This window comes from Podarcis melisellensis, assembly GCF_964234715.1.
Source record: "Podarcis melisellensis genome assembly, chromosome: 7".
NCBI lineage: Eukaryota > Metazoa > Chordata > Lepidosauria > Squamata > Lacertidae > Podarcis > Podarcis melisellensis.
This window is the reverse complement of record NC_138539.1, coordinates 33356220-33378737: the sequence shown is the minus strand read 5'-3', so window position 1 is coordinate 33378737 and position 22518 is coordinate 33356220. Positions and strand designations below refer to the sequence as shown.

Below are 22518 nucleotides of genomic sequence, written 5' to 3'. Positions count from 1 at the left end.
ATGTGCTGTGATTGGTTGCACAGTGCATGGGATTGCAGAGAGAAATTATAGTGCAACTTCTTGTTGCCCTGCACCAGTGTGTTCCTGAAAGGGAGTCCTCTGAAGGTTTCTTAGCTGTGTTAATTGAGGCTGGTCAGTAAGTGAAAATACGAGTTGAGTGTAATGGGAGACACTGGATGGAGCAGTTCAGACACAGCTGGCATGGTGGGTGGTGGGATATGGAGCCACCATCCTAATGGTGGGATCAGTTAACTGGGATGGTGTGGGGTAGGGCAGCAGTGAGGTTGAGGCTGCAGGGGCATACCAGTGACCATCACTGGCCCCCATTATTCCCCATCACCACACCATCCAAGTGAGAAGGAGAGGCTGCTTTTTTTGCCCAGCTACTCCTAGTATAGTTGATCTGTATGGTTTATATATTTCCCATTGCTGCAATGGTGTAATTCAGGGGTCAGCAAACTTTTTCAGCAGGGGGGCAGTCCACTGTCCCTCAGACCTTGTAGGGGGCTGGACTATATTTCTTGGGGGAGGAGAGGAGAACAAATTCCTATGCCCCACAAATAACCCAGAGATGCATTTTAAATAAAAGGGCACATTCTACTCATGTAAAAACACACTGATTCCTGGACCGTCTACAGGTCGGATTTAGAAGGCGATTGGGCCAGATCCGGGCCTTAGTTTGCTTACCCATGGTGTAATTCATTTGCATTTTATGCAAACACAGGTTTACCTGGAGTGTAAGGTAATATTTTGCAAGAATGCAAAAAGAAACTATGGACCACAAGGAAGGCATTGCCTGTTGTACTTCTCAAAATAAAAATAGAGGTTCAGAGAGATAAATTTGAGCAGCCTGTTCATTGTCTTTTCCCTGCAGAAGTGGCAGTGCATCGAAGATGCGTCTGGCAAACTCCGCATTCACAAATGTAAAGCGTCCAGTGACATCCTTGCTATCAGAAAAAGAACGCGAAGCATTCACTCCCGGGGATACAGCAGCAAAGAAAATGACTGCGACTGCGGAGAAGCTGATTACCGGAGCAGTAGGACTCAAAGAAAAAATCAAAGAGCTTTTATGAGAAACCCCGGAATACAAAGTAGGTGACAGTATATTGAAGGCTTTCAGAAAGGTCAGAGACTTTAATTTGCTCCAGGTTTAGGCACCACACATCTTCCATCTGGGGAAACAAATCCTGCAAGTTCTCTGTGGGCTGAAAAAAAAAATTATGCCACTTAATATAAATCACTGCGGGCGGCATCTGGTAGAGTACCTTGCATTCAAAGAGTATGTGCACTGACTTTGGTGGTGTACTGTAAGTATGACTTAGTCAGATATCACCTTGTGTGATTATTTGATCTAATAAACTGATAACTGTATGTATTAGTCACAAACTTCATTCAGCTCTGGCAGGGCCAGCCCTACCATTAGACACAGTGAGGTGGCCACCTCAGGCAATAGATGCTGTGTGATGTCCGCATCAGATCCTCCTGGCCATTTGTACAGAGCTATTCCCTCCTTCCTCATCCAGTGCACTGGTGGAATGGCTTCTCACTGGCCTGGACTGCCTTTCCTAATTGCCTTCTTCCAACGTTTCACAGACTGTGCTATTGAGAGAGGCCCCTGGCAGAACAAGCAGGTTCAGATGCAACCAGTCACGCAACAAGCACAATTTATTGCTTTGCTCAAGAGACATGTGCTGGTACCTCTGCTTCTGCCTTTTAGCATTCGTTAAAGCAGGCAGTGAGTAGGAGACAGGTGAAGCAGTAAGCAACCGATGACACGGGGTTGGAGCTATAGTCTGCCACATATATTGCTCTGAGCCCTCTGAGTCTAGAAAGTTGATGCCATTATACTTCAGGAATTCTAAGAAAATTTGTAATCGGCTTGCATCACTGTTGAAGACTTCCAATGAACAACAGGGCTTCCAGTAAGGCTGCACATAGATGTGCCTTGTTTCGGCAGTGAGCTTGATGTGGAAACCTACCATAATTCTGGCAACCCTACAGTCTTCTCCTGTGGTTTGAGAGGGCAGGGAGTGTTAGAGTACAATTTGAATTTTTACAGCACTTACGGACTGGCTCTTTCATCAGTCACAAAGCCACCCACCCCTTCAGAGAAGCTTTTGAAGTGTGGTAAAGAAATAATAAGATAATAAGATTGGATTCACTATGCAAGGTGGGTCAGGTGGGGCAAACAAGGCCGCTCACCTGAAGCATAAATTAGGAAGGGGCAACTAATCAGCTTTCAGGCCAGAGCCAACCAGGTAAGCAAGTTAAACCATAGAAGTAAATGTGGAGAAAGTACTATTTATCCCAAAGCGATTCCCACTCCCATCAGCTCCTGACTCTACAAACATTTTTTCCCCTTGAATTATTACATTTATAAGTGCTGTACATGGTCCCCGCCCCCCGTCACCGCCATTTATCCTCACAACATCCTTGTGAGGTAGGTCAAGGTGAGAGTTGGTGTCTATCCCAGGAATCTTCATAGTCAAGTGAGCTTTAGGTCTCCAAATCCTAGTCCAATTCTAACCACCACACCACTACGAAATCTGTCTGCTCTCAGTTTAATGGAGCGTTGTGTTTCTAGACTATTTTAAACAACATTGGTGAGCTTAGCCAGGTTTAAGTAGTACTTAAATATTTATGCTTGCTGCCTTACACCTTTTTTTTTTTACAAGATAAAAAGCTATGCTTATGAATGGCTTTCTGCTGGGCAGAAAACATCTAGAACAAACTATTTAGATCAACCTGGCAATGGCAATATTATCACTCAGCTCATCACTTTTTCCCAGCCCTAAATGCAGTTTAAATTGTTCAGCCATCTGTACACAAATTATTTGTCCCTGTTGTACTTTAATGCATCCAGATTTCTAGCTAGCTAGTTTCCAACACATGTTTCTGCAGTGCCCTCCAGTGGACTCCAATGTGAACTACTTATCATACTGAATCAAGTGCACATTTCTTATATTAGGGAGACAGACAAGGTACTATTTCCAGTAATCTACAAAGTGGCAATTCACTATGGTGGCTATGTAACCAACCAGAAAACCTATATTTTCTTACCAGGTGGAGGAGAGCATTTCACAACATAGCTACACTTGATGGAGGGTGGGCCAAGGAAGCGGCAGAGGGGTGGTAAAATCAAAACCTCACCTGACCAGAACATCACAGGCCTTGCTCACAATTACAGTGACCTCCATGTGAACATCTCATAAATCAGAGAAAGATAACCTGTTGTCCTATGAGTGTCGTTGAGCTCTACCGCCCCCCTCCCATCATCCCTGACCATTGGTCATGCTGGCTGCAGCTAATGGGAGTTGGGAGTCCAGCAACATCTGGTGGGTTTCAGGTTTCCCATCGCTGTCTTAAAAGGACCATTTTTGTGCAAGATTATGCTGGTAAAGTTGCATTTCATATCCTCCCCGCTCCTAGGGACTTGTATTTCTCTTGTCTGACTCTGACAAATGGAACAGAATGAGAATGTAAATTAGGCTGTAGCAGTTCAGATTTTGGGAGAGGAAATGACATCGTCCTAATGCTCCTCTATTAAATTTAAAATCTCTCCAAGAATAGTGTCACAGTCCATTGTACTGTGTAGAGCAATCCTGCGCAGAGGAATTTTAAAAAATTGCCTTGGGGGGGTTTTTTTGCCCTGGAAAGTTAGGTCCCATCTTATTTAAAGAAATGAAGTGTTCAGTGCAGGGCTAGGTAGGGTCATGTCTGTTACATTGATTGCTTGGACCAAAGAGCTCTGTAGTGAAAATCATCATGAATGTACTATTGCCCTCTCCCCAGTTACTCTGCATCAGTCCCCGGGTCTTGGTTCCTTCCCCTCTTTGTAAACAGTGCACCGTGAGTAGTTGTCTAATTGACACTTCTGTGTTCTTTTACCAATGTAGAATACAAACCGCGGTTTGTTCACACGCGCCAGACTCGTTCCCTGTCTGTGGAATTTGAAGGGGAAATATACGATATCAACCTGGAGGAGGAAGAACTGCATATCCTCCAACCCAAAAGCATTGTTAAGCGGCATGGAGGTTACAGTGAAGAGGAGGGCCAATCAGAAGATACCGCTGGTGGTGACAAAGCGATGTTAGCCGATGGAACCAACACAGTCGGCCAGCCAGATTCTGTCCAAGTGACTCATAAGTAAGAATGCTTTTGCCACAGCTGACTATGGTGAAGTCAGAGGAGCCAAGTAGATGAGCAGAGATACATTGGGATTGATAGATGGATAAGGGAGATAGTGGATTAAGGGTAGTGAGGCTAGGAGCGGCCGCTAGACTGGTGACTGGGAGTGGCCACCAAGACCATATAACAATGGTCCTGAAAGACCTACGGTGGCTCCCAGTACATTTCCGAGCACAATTCAAAGTGGCCTCGGTCCAGTATACCTGAAGGAGCATCTCCACCCCCATTGTTCAGCCCAGAGACTGAGGTCCAGCTCCGAGGGCCTTCTGGCAGTTCCCTTACTGCGAGAAGTGAAGTTGCAGGGAACCAGGCAGAGGGCCTTCTCGGTAGTGGCTCCCGCCCTGTGGAACACCCTCCCATCAGATATCAAGGAAATAAACAACTATCTGATTTTTAGAAGACATCTGAAGGCAGCCCTGTTTAGGGAAGTTTTAAATGTTTGATATTTTATCATGTTTTTAATAGTCTGTTGGGAGCCACCCAGAGTGGCTGGGGAAAGCCAGCCAGATGGGCGGGGTATAAATCATCATCATTATCATTATTATAAAGGTAAGGGCAAGGAAGTTGTGATTAATGCGGAAACTAGTCTGATTATTATTTATTAAATCCTATACTACCCTTCAAGGGATGTGGGTGGCACTGTGGGTTAAACCACAGAGCCTAGGACTTGCTGATCAGAAGGTCGGCGGTTTGAATCCCCGTGGTGGGGTGAGCTCCTGTTGCTCGGTCCCTGCTCCTGCCAACCTAGCAGTTCAAAAGCACGTCAAAGTACAAGTAGATAAATAGGTAGCGCTCCGGCGGGAAGGTAAACGGTGTTTCCGTGCGCTGCTCTGCTTCGCCAGAAGCGGCTTAGTCATGCTGGCCACATGACCCGGAAGCTGTACACTGGCTCCCTCGGCCAATAAAGCAAGATGAGCGCCGCAACCCTGGAGTCAGGCACGACTGGACCTAATGGTCAGGGGTCCCTTTACCTTTATACTACCCTTCATTCGAGAATCTTTGGAGAGAGCATTCCTCAGACGGTGAGCCAACACAGAATAGGCCCATTCTCCAAACCTGTTGCCACCCTCCAAACCTCTCAAGGAGGGCAGGGAGATAAAAAACCTGCAGGAATAAAAAGGTCTTTAGTAACTGGCAAACAGCCAGGAAGGAGGGAGCCAGCTACGCTTCACAGGGGAAGCTGTTCCATGATATGCCTGTAGCCACTGAGGAGGCTCCAACCAAGCTGTATCCTTCCACTCTAGAGAGGAAGCAGAGCAAGTACTTGCTCACTTTGATTCTTACGAGATGCTGGAACTACCGTAGTAAAAGTAATTTATAGTGTTTTCTTTACTCTCTGGATTCAGAGGATTTAGGCTGCATGTGCCCAAGATCTCTCTCCCCCAAACATCACCCCTATTTTCTTTTATCCATTTTTCCACTTCAAGGTGTTTTATTCTTCCGAATGACTCTATTCACTGTGAGAGGGAACTATACCAATCTGCCAGAGCCTGGAAAGACCACAAAGCCTACATTGACAAAGAGGTTTGAAGTCATTTTCCTTTATTAACCACCTGTGCTGGTATCTTACCAAAATGCAAATCTCACAAAACGTACCGGTGGGTGAAGGATCACAATCAGAACTGGGTGATTAAGGTTCAAATCTCTGCTTGGCCATAAACATGGGGTGGCTGTGTTTGGATATAATGCTAAACCACAGTTTAGTGCTAAACCACAGTTTAGCATTACACGAATGAACCTTGCTTGTCTGAGATCTTACCCCCATGGCCGGCAACTATGAGAAAACCAGAGGCAATTGCTTCTGTTTTCAAATAACCATGGTTAATGTGAACTTGGACAAACTGTGATTAGTCTCAACTATGGTTTTAAGGCAGAAATAGCTGGTGTGATGCCCTCCAGATGTTGGATTACAACTCCCATCATCCCTGACCATTAGCCATGCTGGCCGGGACTGATGGGAGGAGTGAGCCAACAAATTATGGAAAGTAGTACGTTGACTCCCCCTGGTTTAGGGAAACAAGCCATCTTTAAAACATGGTATCTGATTCTGGCTCATGTCTCTAAACCACAGTTAAGATGAGCCACAATTCTAGGTTTGCACACAGCAGCAAGCTTTGTGACTCCTTCAGGGGATGTGGAGAGGAATGTGTGTGAGGCTGACTTGGGCACAGAAAACCAAACCCTAGTTCAGTATGATATTTGAATAATATCACTATGTGGACTTGAACAAATAATTAATTCTTGGTGTCAGTTCACCAAGTGGTAAAAAGCGGCTATCATTGTAGATGCAATGTGTGAGATTTTTCAAATGATGAATAGTAAAATAGTAATATGACCATTGGCAGTAGTGTCTGAGTATTGAATGAAATAAGTATTGAATGAAATTCTCATTAAACCTGCAACTAACTTTGCAGATTGAGGCTCTCCAAGATAAAATTAAGAATTTAAGAGAAGTGAGAGGACATCTAAAAAGACGAAAACCTGAGGACTGTGACTGTAGCAAAAAAAGGTAAGGGCATTTCTTTTTCTCATCTGCATAATTCCAGGTGGAAAATCAATGTATATGGGGGAACAGATAACAACTCCCAAGGTTTGGTTTTCTGGTTAAAATGGGATAAAGCATAAAGACAGCAGTCATACATTTTGGCCAAACTTCAGGTATGGTATGTTTTCATCTGGTTCTGCTTGAAATGCTGCTGCTATGGAGTGCCACACAGAACAGTAATTTGCATTTCTAAAATAAATTTTAAATAAGTGATTAATGTGGAGTTTTTGAAGCAAATTTTTGGACTATATAATATCTGAGTATTTCGTTCGGTTAAGGTTAAGATTGATTGTTTCATGGCCTTTGGGTAAAGAATACACTGAAATCTTTTACATTATATATAAAGATATAAAGAGTTTGAACATTTTTACCAAAAGTTATATTTATCTAAAAGCTGGTGGGGTAATCTCTGTACAAATATTTAAGGAATGAAACTAATAGCCACACTTCCATTTTTAAGTGCTGGTTTATCGAAGCCTCATTTTGTCATAATATTTCCTTACAGCTATTACAATAAAGAAAAGGGGGTTAAAGGTCAAGAAAAGCTTAAGACAAGTCACCTTCATCCATTCAAGTAAGCCCCTCTTTCTTTCTTTCTTTCTTTCTTGATAAGAAGCTATATATTATTGTTTGTCAATATTATTTATATTTGTGTACGCCATTGGCTGTTTGGCTATAAGATTGCCTGTGCAGTCATTTTTTAGCCATATGGTACAGATATGTAATTTCTTGACCATATAAACTCCCACTTTGCATAGCCCTGATACAAATAACTCTGGTGTGTGCCATCTGCATGTAAATTAGTGCATGTAGCAAAAACGTTTAAGCATTACTCTCTGCCATATGAGTCACAGCTCAGGGAAGAGGATTTCGGCAGCAAGCACAGGTGGGAGGTGACCTTTAAAATCAGTCCTGAAACAATCCACTTCTTCCCTCCAGCTGCTAAGCATGTTGATATGAGCATACGCTTATATGAGAACTCCAATCTACTGTAGGTGCTTGATGAAAACTATTAAGATTAAGCCTTGGTTTATGAAATATTCTTGAATCTGACTAGGGAAGCTGCCCAAGAGGTAGATGGTAAACTTCAGCTCTTCAAAGAGAACCGGAGGAGAAGGAAAGAAAGGAAAGGGAAAAAGCGCCAGAAAAAAGGAGACGAGTGCAGCCTTCCTGGACTCACTTGTTTTACGCATGATAACAACCATTGGCAGACTGCACCATTCTGGAACTGTGAGAACCACTTTCGTTTCTGGGGTTCGGGGGTTGGTCTGAGCTCTTGCGGCGTTGGGAGATTTATATATACTCTTGTGTTTTTTGAATTATTTATTTTAAATACAACTGGAATTGAATTTAAATTGTATTTAAAACTGGATTTTAACGAGTTTAATATTTTTAAAGGGTTTTTTCCTTAAATTAATGCCAAAAAATGAAATAGAAATTGGAATAGAGGCACATTCAAATTTCTGATGAGGTTATGGGACCACAGAGTATGCGCAATAGTTGTTGTTATTATAGGATTCTAGTTTCCTGGAGATACCACTTTCTGTCTCATCTGAATCATTCATTGAGCCCACCTGGGTGATAGCTTACTCCTCTTTTAAGTTGTTTACCTTACCTGTTTGCGTTCCGTAATTTGACCTGTTCACACATTATGAACCTGCCCAGTAGAATCACTCCTGAATGGTTCTAGGTGTAGCCAGACCAATTCTCTGCTAACTTACTCAGAATTCCCACTAAGGACAGTGATGCTTGTTCCCAAATAATTGTGCATTGAATTGCAGCCGTAGACTTCAAGTACATGGTCTTCCCACATGTGTACAGTGGTGCCTCGCAAGACGAAATTAATTCGTTCCGCAAGTTTTTTCTTCTTGCGAGTTTTTCGTCTTGCGAAGCACGGTTTCTCATAGGAATGCATTGAAAATCAATCAATGCGTTCCTATGGAGACCGTCCGGGGGCAGAGGGGAAGCGCCGCGCGCCTTCCCCTCTGTCCCCGGACCTGTTTTAAAGCAAGGGGCAGCGGGGAGAAGATTGCTTCTCCCCGTTGCCTGCCCCGCAATCTCCGGGGACAGAGGGGAAGGCGCACACGCCTTCCCCTCTGTCCCCTCTTTTGAAGCAAGGGGCGGAGGGGAGAAGATCGCTTCTCCCCGTTGCCGCCCCTTGCTTCAAAAGGGGTCCGGGGACAGAGGGGAAGGTGCGCGCGCCTTCCCCTCTGTCCCCGGAGATTGCGGGGCTGGCAACGGGGAGAAGCAATCTTCTCCCCGCCGCCCCTTGCTTCAAAAGAGGTCCGGGGACAGCGGGGAAGACGCGCTGCGCTTCCCCGCTATCCCCGGAGCTTGCGGGGCAAGCTTCGTTTTGCGAACCAAGCCTATAGAGAAATGCGTCTTGCGAAGCGGCTAAGAAAATGAAAAACTCCTTCGTCTAGCGAGTTTTTCGTCTTCCGAGGCGTTCGTCTTGCGGGGTACCACTGTATAGATAAAGAGAGAGCAATATTAAAAAGGAGAAGCAACACCAGGTTGAGGGTGTGGAGAAAGAAGAGAAGAGGCAAGTCTCCAACTGGTGAAGAATGGAAACCATATTCTTAAACTGAAAGCATAAAATGAAGTGTGCTTTGATCTAAAATCTTTCACAGGGGCAATAGATTATGGTGGCAATTTCTTCTAAAGAAAGCATTGTCTTTGAGGTTGTAAATATTCAAGAGTAAGATTTTGAGCTGTATCCAGTGAAAAACATCCTGTTAACACAAGACTTCTGCCTGCTCTGCAATGGGACTTCCTCTCTGCACACATCACCATGTCCTGCCTCATCTCTCTTCTGGGGGAAAGGAAGTCCCATTGCACAGGCATAGGTCCTTGCACTAAGAGGTTGACTTCATTGGATACAATTTAATGTTTGTGTCGGTGTCAGTGTTGCCTTCCCACCATCAGCCGTAAACACGTGCATAGCTGGGTTGTTCACTGTGTTACATACAGCCAACATTTCTTATTGTTAAAATATGTTTTTTATTGGAGTCCCAGGATCACTTAAGCAATTATTTATTCCAGAATCCTGAATATTTATGAAAGAGGATATAATTCCTGAAAATAAGTTTTTTTTAATGTGGGGTATTTTCTAACTGCATTTTTTTATTCAGGGTTAAAAGATCTGATCCAATGAAGTCCCTTTGATTTTAGTGGGAGATATTTAAGCATAGTGTTTCTCCCATTCTCCTTGAAACCAGTGGCCCTAAAAAAATGTTTAATGTGGACGGGGTCACCTGTAAACTGCAGAGACATTCTGCCTTCTTTTTTCTTGCGCAAGAACCATTTTTTCAAACCTTGAACTTCAGAACTTACATTTATGGTTGTGTAATGCAGTTGTTGTTTTTAAAGAAAATTGTGAAAATGAATTTAAAATTAATGGTCCTGAACCAGAGATCTTGTGTGTGGCAGCAGCAGTGCAAAGATGCTCCCTATGAAGCAGATGGTTGGTGCTGTTAAGTTTAAAAGTTAAGTGGGAGATGCTTGGAATCTGTGCCTCCCACAGATATGAGCAGTGCTGTCGGAATTACCATTGCCTACCCAGGGCACATGAGGTGCTGAAATACAGCACTATATGTGTGCACTTCCAGGTGCTGGATGCAGTCATGTTTCCTAAAGCGTGCCCTCCCTAAAAGAGGGCACGTGTTGTGGTGAGACCTGGAGACTGACCTCCTGGTTGTGAGTGGGTATATTGGACAGCAACAACACCTGATTGGTAGGTCCCTCGTTGCTGGGTTTAATCTGGCCAATGGGGAGCAGTCTAAACGGATTGAGGGACCTATATATACCTATGCACCTGACCCTCTTTCAGCTCATGCATCAGAACACCTGCCCACCTCTCCCTATTTAGGGCACTTTGCGATTGAGCTTGCTATGCCGTCGTGTGTTGTCTGTCGTTGGGACAGGGGCACAGCAGGAATTTTCCCCACTTGGCTGATTGGCTGTTGCCATTTGGGTTTTGCCTGCTGCGTAGCAAATCGTCACAACTTGTAAGGTTGCGGATAGGGATGGGAGAACGGTCTTGCCATCCCTATGTGAAGGGTATTCCGTTAAAGGAATCCAGGGACTCAACTTGGTTTGGTTAACCCCCGAGAGGGGGTTGTGCCCGTGCCTGAGTCCAGGGGAGCCCGTGGGGAGTAGACATAGTCTGTTCCTGGGCTTTCCACCTACCTCAGGTGTTCACCCTTGGCTGACCTATGATAGAGCTCTGGGTCAGCGCTGCCTGCAAGGGTGCAGGGAGCTAGTCGAACCAGACCCTATGCAATCACTCACTTTCTGTAAGCAATAAAGTTGTGGCCTAAATTCTGCCAAAAACCAAAACTAAAATTTGAGGCAAATGTGTCAATTTAGGGGGGAGGTCTCTGGGTCTGAACACGCAAACCATTTTCCTTTAACGCATGGAAGACTGCATCCAGAGAGATGGTATGCACCTTGCACTATGCAGAATTTTGTTGTTGGCATCCATCTGTCTCGGGAGACAATGGAGCAGTGCATCTTTGGGGCTGAAGTCAAGCTGTTGGAAGGTTGCAGCACCTGCTGTGGCTGTAGAGACCAATATGGGAGAGACATGTTTTGTTGCAGCTGGGGCAGATGAAGGCGTCTGGTTGGGTTGCTTCAGGTGTACCATGGCGTTTACTTCTCTCTCTGCTCCTCCCAGCAGTCATTCCTCCTCTGGTCACGGCTAATTGCCTTTCCTGGATTGAATATGTGCTTCCTTAATACTGATTAAGTTTTTCCCCCCTTTCCCCAACAGTGGGATCGTTTTGTGCTTGTACAAGCTCAAACAATAACACTTACTGGTGCTTACGAACATTAAATGAAACACATAACTTCCTCTTCTGTGAGTTTGCTACAGGATTCCTGGAGTATTTTGACATGAACACAGACCCCTACCAGGTAAATGTGTGTTTAATGTCTGCCCCTCCCATTACGCTTCATTTAAGCTCCATCTTTGTTGTCTTTTTGACACCTCTTTAAAGGCCTTCAATTCTCAACAAGCCTTTTAAGTGGAGATCCTTATCCCAGTTTCCATCTGTAGTGGATTAAAAATTGTTTTTATTGTTAATTACTTTGGGATGTTTCATGGGAAAATGAAACTCTCCCAGCTCTACCTAGAGATGCTGGGGTTGAGTGGCGTAGCGTGGGTTGTCAGCACCCGGGGCAAGGCAAGTAATTTGCGCCCCCTAACCCATGGATTTGCGCCCCCTAACCCTAACCCCCAGTTGTTGCGCCCGGTGCGGCCGGCCCCCCCTGCCCCCCCACGCTACGCCACTGCTGGGGTTTGAATCTGGGACCTGCTGTGCGTGCAAAGCTGCATGCTTTTACCACTGAGCTATGGTGGTTCCCGAAAGCTTGGCTTACATGTAAGCGTATAGACTTCAGTCATTTGAGTATTGCACCCTTTGCAGTTGCAGACACTCATAACATTTCTTTCCCCCCTTTCCCCTCCCACCCGTGTCTAGCTGACAAATACAGTACACACTGTAGAAAGAGGCACCTTGAACCAGCTACACATACAGCTAATGGAGCTACGAAGTTGTCAAGGTTATAAGCAGTGCAATCCAAGACCCAAGGGGCTTGACACAGGTAATAACAAATGATGCTTAACTCTGGGTTGTTAATGTTGTTTCTGTCCCTGCACCCTTAATGACTACAAGGAATGGTTAAAGTGGTCTGTGAAACACCTAGAGAAATAATGATTTTATGCATAATCAGAATGGGGTATTTAAATATGTTTAGCCATTTAGACGTGATTTGCAGCTGAAGAATATATGACACCTCACTATACACAGATATTACAGGAAAACTGCATAATAATTACAAAAGCAGGCAGAGTTAATTGCATTATTTACCATGCTGCATATATATATGATTTCTTCTTTTTGTTAGCCTGACATCTCCCCTGCCCCCTCAATGCAAGGAGTCAGCCTGGGAAATGTGAAGCAATAATGAAGAAGGCATTGCCTTTGAATTTTGCAAACTTACTCCCTCTTCTCTGAATAACTCCACTTGCCCTCCAAAGCACATCTGGAAAGGTTTATTCTATGCAGCCTTGTGCTCAGATTCTTCTTTTCACTGTACCAATGAACTGCTCTATTAGGACATGAAGTTTTGAGTCCTTAAAGGGTGTGTGTGTGTGTTCATTTTATGCATCTTCTCCGTTGTCACTCAAAATATTAGTAGAAACCAATCTTACAGCCCTCTCTTTAGCAGGTATTCCCTTGGGCCTGGGAGAAGGCCTGAGGTCACCATCTGCTTTTATATCTACTTGTCCAATACTTATATTGGGTTGCCAATAGAACAAATGAGAATTTGTCCTGGGATTGGGCCCACCAAGGGGCATCAAACCCCACTGAGAAAGTACATAGCTGTGTCCCCTGTGTTTAGCTCTCCATTTTCCCTGGAAAAATAAGGAATTATATTACTCTTCTGTAATCTGAAGCCTGTAAAGTGATTAGGGGTTGTGGGCCGTGTTCCAGGGAAATCTTTCTCTAAAATTTTGCAATAATAATTCCTGTTACCAATATGCAGTTCCTCAGGGTTCAGTTTAATCCTCTATGCTGTTTAACATCTGCATGAAACAGCTGAGTGCGGTTATCTGGAGTTTTGGAGTATGTTGTCAGCAATATCCCAATGACACACAGCTCTACTTCTCCTTTACATCTGCAGGTAAGGCAATGGATGTGCTGGACCGTTGTCTTGCCTCAGTAGTGGACTGGATGAGAGCCAACTGATGCTCAGTCCAGTTACTAAGGCACTGTTAAGTGGGCCGTTTTCTAGACTTGGTGGATGAGAGGTTGCCTGCTCTTAATGGGGTTACACTCCCTCTGAATGAGCAGGTATGTAGCTTGGGGGTACTCCTGGATCCTTTGCTGTCACTTTGAGGCTCAGGTGGCCTCAGTGGCACAGAATGCCTTCCGTCAGCTCAGCTGTGCTCCTGTCTGGACAGGGATCGCTTATGTCATCTATGCACTGGTAACCTCTAGGTTAGGTTATTGCAACACATTATACGCAGGGCTGCCTCTGAAGACAGCTCAGACACTTCAGATGGTACAGAATTCAGCAGCTAGGTTGCTCACCGGGGCAAGACAGTTTGAACATATTGCACCAATCCTGACCTGGCTGCCAATTACTTTCCAAATGTTGGTTTTGAAGTAGAAATCATTAAATGGCTCAGGATCGCAATACCTCAAGGACTGCCTCTCTCCATATGAACCCACCCGGACTCTGCAATTATCACCTGAGACACTTCTTTGTGTGCCTCCTCCACAAGAGGTCTGGAGGATGATGGCAACGTGAGAATGGGTTTTTCTTTGGTGGCTTCCCATTTGTGGAACGTTTCTCTATATAACCAGGCCTTTGGCTGATTAAAATTCTATAGCCTTTTAAATGTGTTTGTGGGAGTGGGTTATTGCTTTGTTATTGCTTTATTATACATTTTGTATTTTTGTTGTTGTGAACCGCCCTTTTATCTTCAGAAGAATAGCGATATAAAAATTTAATTAATAAAATAATAATATGTAACATTTCCCTTTTCTTACAATTTTATCACTTTTTCTACTTTTTGATTTATTTAGTACACTCCCTACCAGGTATCTTTGTTGGACTGTCGCTTTACCTAATTATAACACGATAAATTTCTTTTTAGGAGGTAGATGCTGTGCATGGAAAGCTACATTATGAATGATTTTTACCAAATCTAAACACTAACAAAAGTTACTCTTGTATTTTCCTATATCAGGAAATAAAGATGGAGGAAGCTATGATCCACACAGGTATCCACACTTTATTATTCTCCTCAGCAGCTTCTTTCCAAATAATTGCATGACCTGGTCCATTTCGACTAATGCCTGTATCCCGCACATTGCGTAGCTTTTGCTGCATGCAAGCGCTAATGATGTTCTGCACCTGGCCACGGGTTTTTACATCTTCCACTGTACATTTAGCTTTGCTCACACTGAGACTTCATGCAGCTCATTTTACATTAGTCCTGCTTTAGGAAATTCACTCATCATCCTTGTACGGGGGGCTGGGGGTGAGTGGAAGGCACGGCATAGTTCTCTGGAAGTACTGTATGTTGTTTCATGTGACAATAGCATCGCTCGTGTTCACTGATGCACAGGGGGGGGGATGAGACTGCACCCACTGGTCCCACAACATCTACATATTTAGCAAACGTATGGAAGGCATTTCATGCATGTGCAGGCATATCTGCAGAAGGCGTCTTCATGCAATTAGGAACCTTGGGACAAGGAGTCTCACCTATACATAAGTGTCAGGCCCAGAGTCGGCACGGTCAGGCAAAAGCTGGGGCCGCCAGGAATGGCAGCAGTTGCTGGCATCACTTTACACCATTAAGCAAATTGCATACAGCCACTCACCCCTTCTGTCCCAAGAATACGGCGCTTGAGTATAAATATATATATAAAAGTAAAAAGGAACCCCTCACTACTGCCTGGCACACTTACTTGGGGACACCCCCAGGGTGGTCTGGAGGTCAGTGACCACCAGAATATTTCACCTGCCATCAGCCATGTGCATGAATGCTGAACACATGGACACCAAGGGCACAACCAGTGGGTGCAATCTTGCTCCCTCTCAAGCCATTCGGTTTATACAAAAGGGAGTTCATTCAAATCTTGATTGTTTGTAATGACTGAACTGGAAGTAGAAGAGAAAAAGCAAAGTGGGATTCAAAAGTGATGTTTATTGATCCAACAAGTTTTGGATATCATAGGGTAAGATAAGAAAAGAAGAAACAGCACATCTAAATGTTGGATATTTGTTTCTCTAAATTTCCATGAAGATGGTCCAAATACATTGGGTCAATATTTTATCTCTTTTGATTATGCCAGTTACTTTTTGCTTCTACTTGCCATTCCTTCTTGAGGTTCCCATTTCTGATGCATTTTTCAATGATGGAAGCATTTTTGTTGTTGTTATTTTGGTCTTTTCAGAACGTTTCATTATAAATACACTTATCTTCTTGCTATCGTCAGCAGCAACGAAGCTGATACGGCAATTAAAAATACTTCAGCTCTGCATGTCATAGCCCATACAATTGCATAATTGTTGACTTTTAACTCCCCTTATGAATTGGTATTTTGTAAAGTTATGAGTATGTAGGTACTGGCTTTCAAGATCTGGACCTTGATCAGGATGTTCAGACACTTAGGGCATTTTCACAAGTGATACGAAAAATGTGTTTTTGCATTTCCTGAATCTGTAACCCAAGTGAAAAGTTGCATTGTCACGTATGTAGTCTGAAAGCACCTCATACCGTAGCATTGTTGAAGCCATGGAGATTTGGACATAATCAGAGCCTGGCTAGAAGACCTGTTGGGTAATATGTACTTGAGTGAATCTTCAGAGATGAGGAACCCTGAGAATACTCAAGACTGTTAGAAAAACTTCAGGAAGACATTGGGCCTTATTACATTTGTTTTGAATCAGTAAACTTGAATAATTGTTTATTTACCTGGGGTAGAGTAAAAGATGGCAACAGAAGAGACCTTTGGTGCATGGATACCTTACTCTTGTTCTTCAGTAGCCTCTCATTGGCTGCATAGCCCTCATAATTCTGTAGTTGACTTTGCCATTATTGTATAGGACAAAGATTTGTTTCCCTTTTGTTATGTGTATGTTAATTCCCTGGGTATCCTCAATGAAGTGTTCTCAGTAATATTTCTACTGTCTAAATCCACAGGCTTACTTGTGATATACTAGAAGCACCAGTGTTTTCTTATATTGCATTATAGCACACACCCCTTTTCTGATACCACATCGTTGCCATCTTTTTAAAGATGAAAATGTACAGTAACTTGGCTATGCACAACAGTTTAGAAACAGTAGTAGGTCATGAAGCATCTTATTGGAACCACAATGTCGTCATAAGTATTTTACTTCCTTACTTTATTATTATTGATAGAGTTGGAAAACAAGCAAGGTTCATTGATCCCATATGCACACATTGGGTGGTATTCAATGCTGGTCCTACTCAGAGTAGACCCATTGAAGATAGTAAACACAACTAACTTAAATTCATTAATTTCAGTGGGTCTGCTGTCCATAGAACTTAGTTGAATACCACTCCTGCTTTGATTGTGGGCTGCTTCTGACTCCTTTTCTCAATTATTGCTACTTGGATCAAAGTGCCTTTTCCCCATCTATAAGTAAAATATGGGGTGTTTCACTGTGGGTGTCCCCACACTTTCTTTAAAAGAAAAAATGTGTGATCTTTATCTTTTTCCATAACCAATCGACATGCTGCAGTTATGAAAAAAAGGAGCTACTGAACTGAGTCAGGACAGTGGTAGCAAACACAATCAATACTGAACTTTAGCCTAATTACAGTTTCATTTCTTCTCTTTTAGCAGAGGACAGTTATGGCATGGATGGGAAGGCTAAGTTGCCAATCTTCATGGAAAATGTCAACTGGCAAGGACTGGAAGATTTGTACAGTGTGAATGAAAGTTTATATGAAGCCAGAAATGACTACAGACTTAGTCCTAACGACTGGACAAATTACTTGAAGGATGTAGATAGAATCTTTGCACTGCTGAACAGTTACTCTGAGCAAAATGGAAGAGAAAAGACTCCGGCTACTTATGCCAGTGGGTACTTGGATGAATCATCCACACCATTTGCCTTGCTAGATATGAGCTCTGCTGAATCAGACGAAGGTTCAAGTTGGTTGACAGCCCAAGAGGCCCAGCCTATTATGCCTACAGATTTGGGGACACTGGCTTTGAGCGCTATTATGTTAAGCCAGGAGAGCAAACCTGAATTAAGCAATGATATTCCTGCAAACGTGAGTCCAAACCTACCACACTGGAATAGTCACCAAGCCAACGCGTGGCTGGAGACCAAAGAACCAGTTCATATTGAAACGGATTTCAGTGGGAATGACTTGACAGAGCTTGAGTCTAGCCATAGCTTCACCTTACAACCCAGTAACATTCTTCAGAAAGACTCAGCCCAAGACAGTGACTCTGCAGAAGATATTTTTGAAGAGCAAATCTATCTTCCCATGAATGCAGGGGCAATCCACCAGTTCATCATGGAGCATAAAACTGAGAGGGCGTTGAAAAAAAGGGAACATTTTCCAAATGCTTCACAGCGTCTAAGTGTAGAAGGCAGTGCCTCATCTCCACTCTCCTCAGATTAGATTGTGGTAAACCACACATTCTTTCTTCTTTATTAATTAGTTGGCAAATAGTAGTAGTTATGACAACTGACATTCCAAATTTTGCTACTGTTAACTTTTTTTAGCAAAATGAGACCTTGATATGTGCTCTGCATACACATACACAAACTCTTAAAGTGTAACTGAAGGAGCCAGAGTTCCAGTGTTAAAAAGAAAGTCACATTGCAGTGATACCCTGATTTTCTGCAGTATAAAGGCATCTGCAAATTAGTCTTTTGAGTCATTTGTTTTCTTGTTACGCAAATGGCTCACCACAAATGAATGTTTCTGTCCACTTAAGCTCCCTGAATCATGGTTTGTTTTTAATTAACCACTGAAATTTCATACTGATAAGAGTAAAATTATATTGCACTTTTATAATCTGTGTGCCATAGCCTTTATTAATCTGGTACATGTTCTTAGTTTTGCTAAATAGTGTGTAATTGCAACAAAATAAAGTAGGTTGGTAACATAAGCAATATGCAGCATGGATTATGAAAACCAATTATCTGAACATTGAGCAGAAAGCAATGTTTGGTTTTAAGCCTCTATGCTCAAATTGATTTTATGGTAATTTTTCCTCAGAAAGAAGCAGCTAACAAAAGATGTAATAGAGAAGGTGTTATATTTTCAGATTTCAATGTATAAGGAAACTAATTTCTTTTGCTTGAAAGGAAGCTTAATTTTCATTAGGCAAAGACAAGCCTTTATGCGCTCGGAAACTACTCAGATAAGTTTTAGAGTTTCGAACGGGGGAGGCTAATCTGTGGTCTGTCATATGTTACTGGACTCCAACTCTCGTCAGTCCCAGCCAACATGGCCAAGGGTCAGAGATGTTGTGTGGTGAAGTCCAAATCTGGAGGGCCATGGGTCAGCTACCTCTGTTTGTAACTGAACTCTCATCCAAAGAAGGGGACTGGTTTATGCAAAAATGTGCCTATACAAATATGCCACTGGCAGTGTTTCATACCAGCATGTTCAGTAAGCATTTTTTAGGAAGGGTATAGTGGAGAGTCACTCAGATTTTTACTCATCCCAATGGGAGACTACACAACTGTGAGGCCTTCTCTCGATGTAGTCATATGAATGCTGGATTATAGCCATACATCTTAATGCAGAGGCTTCTCAAACACAGGAAATCTCCAAGGTGCCTGTGGAATAGACAAGGGCTTCTCCAGTGACTTCAAAAAGACGGAAAAGCACCATCTCCCATACGACCTACATTACTTAATGGATTGGACTGCTTTAGAACAAAACAGTTAAATGCAAAAAATTGGTAACCATAGATTTAGAAGACGCGGAAGGTACGTAACTGCAGACAAACTCTTGAGTATAAGTTCATTGCTTGATTTTGCCAAACATTTTTAGAGGTTCTTTTGAGCCACAACATTTGAATTATAAAATACAGCAAAGTGGTATTTCTGTGTTATTTGATCTATAGGAGAGTACATGTCTTTATGTGTGGTGAGGGAAATAGGATTTAAAAAGTATTTGTTTTAAATAACACAGGTTAAAATTGACAATTGCGTGTTCCTGGTGCTCAGTAGGCTTTTTAATAATTTTCAGGAAAAGCTTGTGATGGACTCTGTAAAGTTGTTGACATTAACTAGGTGTTTAATCATGTGTGTGTCATGAGCGGAATGACCGAACAAACGTATTTATGGGCATGAATGATGCTGTTTGTATATAGAGTGTCCATTATTAGACTTTAAACTGTTCTTGTAAAAAAAAAAATTATATATTCTGCAATACTTTTATAGAACAATTCTGACTTCGGTGAAGTCTAGAAGCAATATTTCTTGAAATAAAGAGTTCCTGTACCTGTTTCATAGTAAAAAAAAATAATTGAGTGAAACCAAAAATTCATAAGGCTAACGTAGCAAATGTTTCCATACTTTCAAACATCAATTACTGAAGACAAAGTATTAAGTAACTTTACATTGGTGTTAAGGTAAGCTAATAGTGAAGACCACTCACTATGCTCAGTTGTGAGTTGGACACTTTTACTGTATGTTTATGGACAATAGTTACACAGTAATAGTATAATTTGTAGAATGCCAATTTAGTTAAAGTATTATGAAATCTCTGAAAACATCTACTGATGACAAAGGTAGGTTCAGAATTGGGATTCCGGCTTATATTCCAGCATAGCCGACCAAAATCTTTCAATTTGATAATTAATAGGTTTATGCAGATTTGAGTTAATTGTATGTGGGACTTCTAAATAACCATTTTAAATAACCGTTCAATGCTTCTATAGAATCCTAGTTGGACAGAACAATAAAAACAACAAGTTTTTATTGTGGTAGAAAAATCTGCCACTATTTAGGACTGGAATAAACTCAGTAGTGTGAGACAGGCAAGCAATAAAGGCATCACTTATTTCAATTTTCACTCTTACAGCTACTAAATCATATAGGACACTTCTTTCGCAGAAAATTGTTTACTGTTCCTTACCAGCCATTTGATGTCACTGTGACACTACTGAACAGCCTGCTCTGCTGCAGTACACACACAGCCTCTGCAAATGTGTGGGCATCTTTCCTAATGTTTTTAAATAGTCAAAACCACCAGCATAGTGAAGTCTGGTGGCCCTGATCTCTGCATTTTATAAACTAGTAGGTTGGGTTTTGTTTTTTGTCATTTAGGTAACAGTTCCACATTGCACCTACTGATGACCGAAATTTATGTGGAGTTTAATCGGCTCAGCAAAGGGGGGGGGGGACTCATTAAAATTGAGTTTCACATTTTGTAATGCATCAGTTCCTGAACAAGCACAATTCCCAAAAACAACATTTACACCCTGTTACAGAGGAGACTTCTGCACCAATCAACTTCACTAGATGAGAGCACATAGCTATAATTTAGATGGGCAGATGAAAGCAGTGTGGTGGGGAGTGGCATCTGTACTTTACTCATTTGAAAACAATTAATTATACATAATTCCAAGTGGTAAGGGGTTGGAGGAGGAACTCCCCCCCCCAAAAAAATAGAGCCTTTATAATAGCTAGAAATTTTCATCACTAACTCCTTTTATTGTTCTATATATGCTTAGACTTTGCCATTCTAGAGAAGGGGATAGAGAACCTGTGGCTCACCACATGTCATGCCTCCCATCTGCCCCATCAGTCTCAGTGGGTACCAGCCACCCACCACCCACCTACTGCTCCATCCTGCGACCGAGATCCGCAAACCCACACATTCAAGGTTGGGAATGTACAGCAACAAAACACACTGAGAAGCCATTTTTATTTCAAAATGTTGAAGTATCCAAGGGGTTCACTTGCAAAGAGATGTTTACAACAAATTTTGCCCATAATGTTTATTTTACAGGACCTTGCACATAGCTTTGGAAAACTGTTATCTGTTCCATGGACGTCTTAGTAAAAATCTTCACTAAAAAGAAACCTACTGTATCCATCAAATTGCATTTTTGTTACCACAGGCACAATAGCTAAACACTTTCCCGTTGGACACATTAAAAAAACAAACCATTTATGCAGTATAATCTTTTTAACTAGCTTGCTCCCTTGATTAATACCATATATTTTTTTCAGGAACACGGTTTAGCACTACGGAAATGGGTCTCAATGAGTCCAGGTGAAGCTTATTGCCCCTTCCCCATGTTTCATTTTTAAAGAATTTTGATTTAGCAATACAATTTAGTTTGAGCCAGGAATCTTGGGTTTAAAACTAAACCATCATAATCCATGGTTTGTAGCCGGCTTATGATGAATCTTTGCAGAATTTAAAAATGAAACAAGGTGAGGAGAGGGGCACACCATTGCATGCAAGTACAACCAGTGGCAATGTCCCTTTTGCCTGGAAGAGAGAGAAGCAGCCAAGTATTTAAAAAGCTAACAGCGATTGAAAATTGCATATTTTTGAAGTATTTCTAGTTAAATTAATCCCTGCAATTTTCCTCTCAGGTAGAATTACTACATATTTCCAGGAAGCCTCAAACATATGTGGTTCCTGCACAGCTTTGCTAACTGCTCTGTTCTGCAGGAGAGTACTACCTTTTTTAAAGTTCAGAAGCCAAAAGGTATAGTTTGACTGTCTCAATTGACATTATCGCCATGTTCATTCAGTATTAACCTGACCAAATGATTGTGGGGGCTATTTAGAAGGAATATCAAGTGACCAATATATGTGTTTTATCTCTGCCACAGAAACCTTGAAAACTTGCCTATCACATCTGTTTAGCAAAACTGAAGCACAGTGTCTTTACTATCCTTTTCCTGAACGTTACATTTTCAGATCAACAGAGAACGAGTAACAATCGATTCTTCATGCCTAAAGTACCTAAAGATATTGGTTTAAATTCTGTACTACTTCAGGCAAGCAACCAACATGTGGAGCAGAAATGTGTGCCCAACCTACCAATAATTATGTGCACTTTTGTAGACAACAATGAGAATTTCAGAAGGCAAGCACATGCAGCTATTTAAACTTGTATGAAATATTCTCATGCCAGAGAAATAATTACTTCATCACATTAGCACCAGCAGTATGTATTTAGTTCAAAAGGTAATCCAGTTGCATCTTTCATTATTTTCTCTACTAAAAGGGGGTGGGGAGC

At 42.3% G+C, this 22518-nt stretch overlaps 1 protein-coding gene across 7 annotated transcripts in view; it reads left to right on the top strand.

Annotated features, from left to right (window-relative positions):
- The window catches only part of SULF1 (sulfatase 1), a 101476-nt gene extending 79857 nt beyond the window's left edge, over positions 1–21619 (top strand). For 4 of the 7 annotated variants that reach the window (XM_081918410.1, XM_081918408.1, XM_081918409.1 and 1 more), the window contains 9 exons: positions 875–1091; positions 3897–4146; positions 5616–5712; positions 6603–6697; positions 7239–7307; positions 7791–7963; positions 11505–11647; positions 12214–12337; positions 17125–18317. In XM_081918410.1, coding sequence (XP_081774536.1) covers positions 875–1091; positions 3897–4146; positions 5616–5712; positions 6603–6697; positions 7239–7307; positions 7791–7963; positions 11505–11647; positions 12214–12337; positions 17125–17918 — 1962 coding nt within the window. In that variant the 3' untranslated portion in view covers positions 17919–18317. Of the gene's footprint in view, positions 1–874; positions 1092–3896; positions 4147–5615; positions 5713–6602; positions 6698–7238; positions 7308–7790; positions 7964–11504; positions 11648–12213; positions 12338–14492; positions 14527–17124; positions 18318–19071 lie in introns of those variants that run through there. The other 3 variants (XM_081918411.1, XM_081918414.1, XM_081918413.1) reach the window with 3 other exon arrangements.
- Positions 21620–22518: the final 899 nt, after the last annotated feature.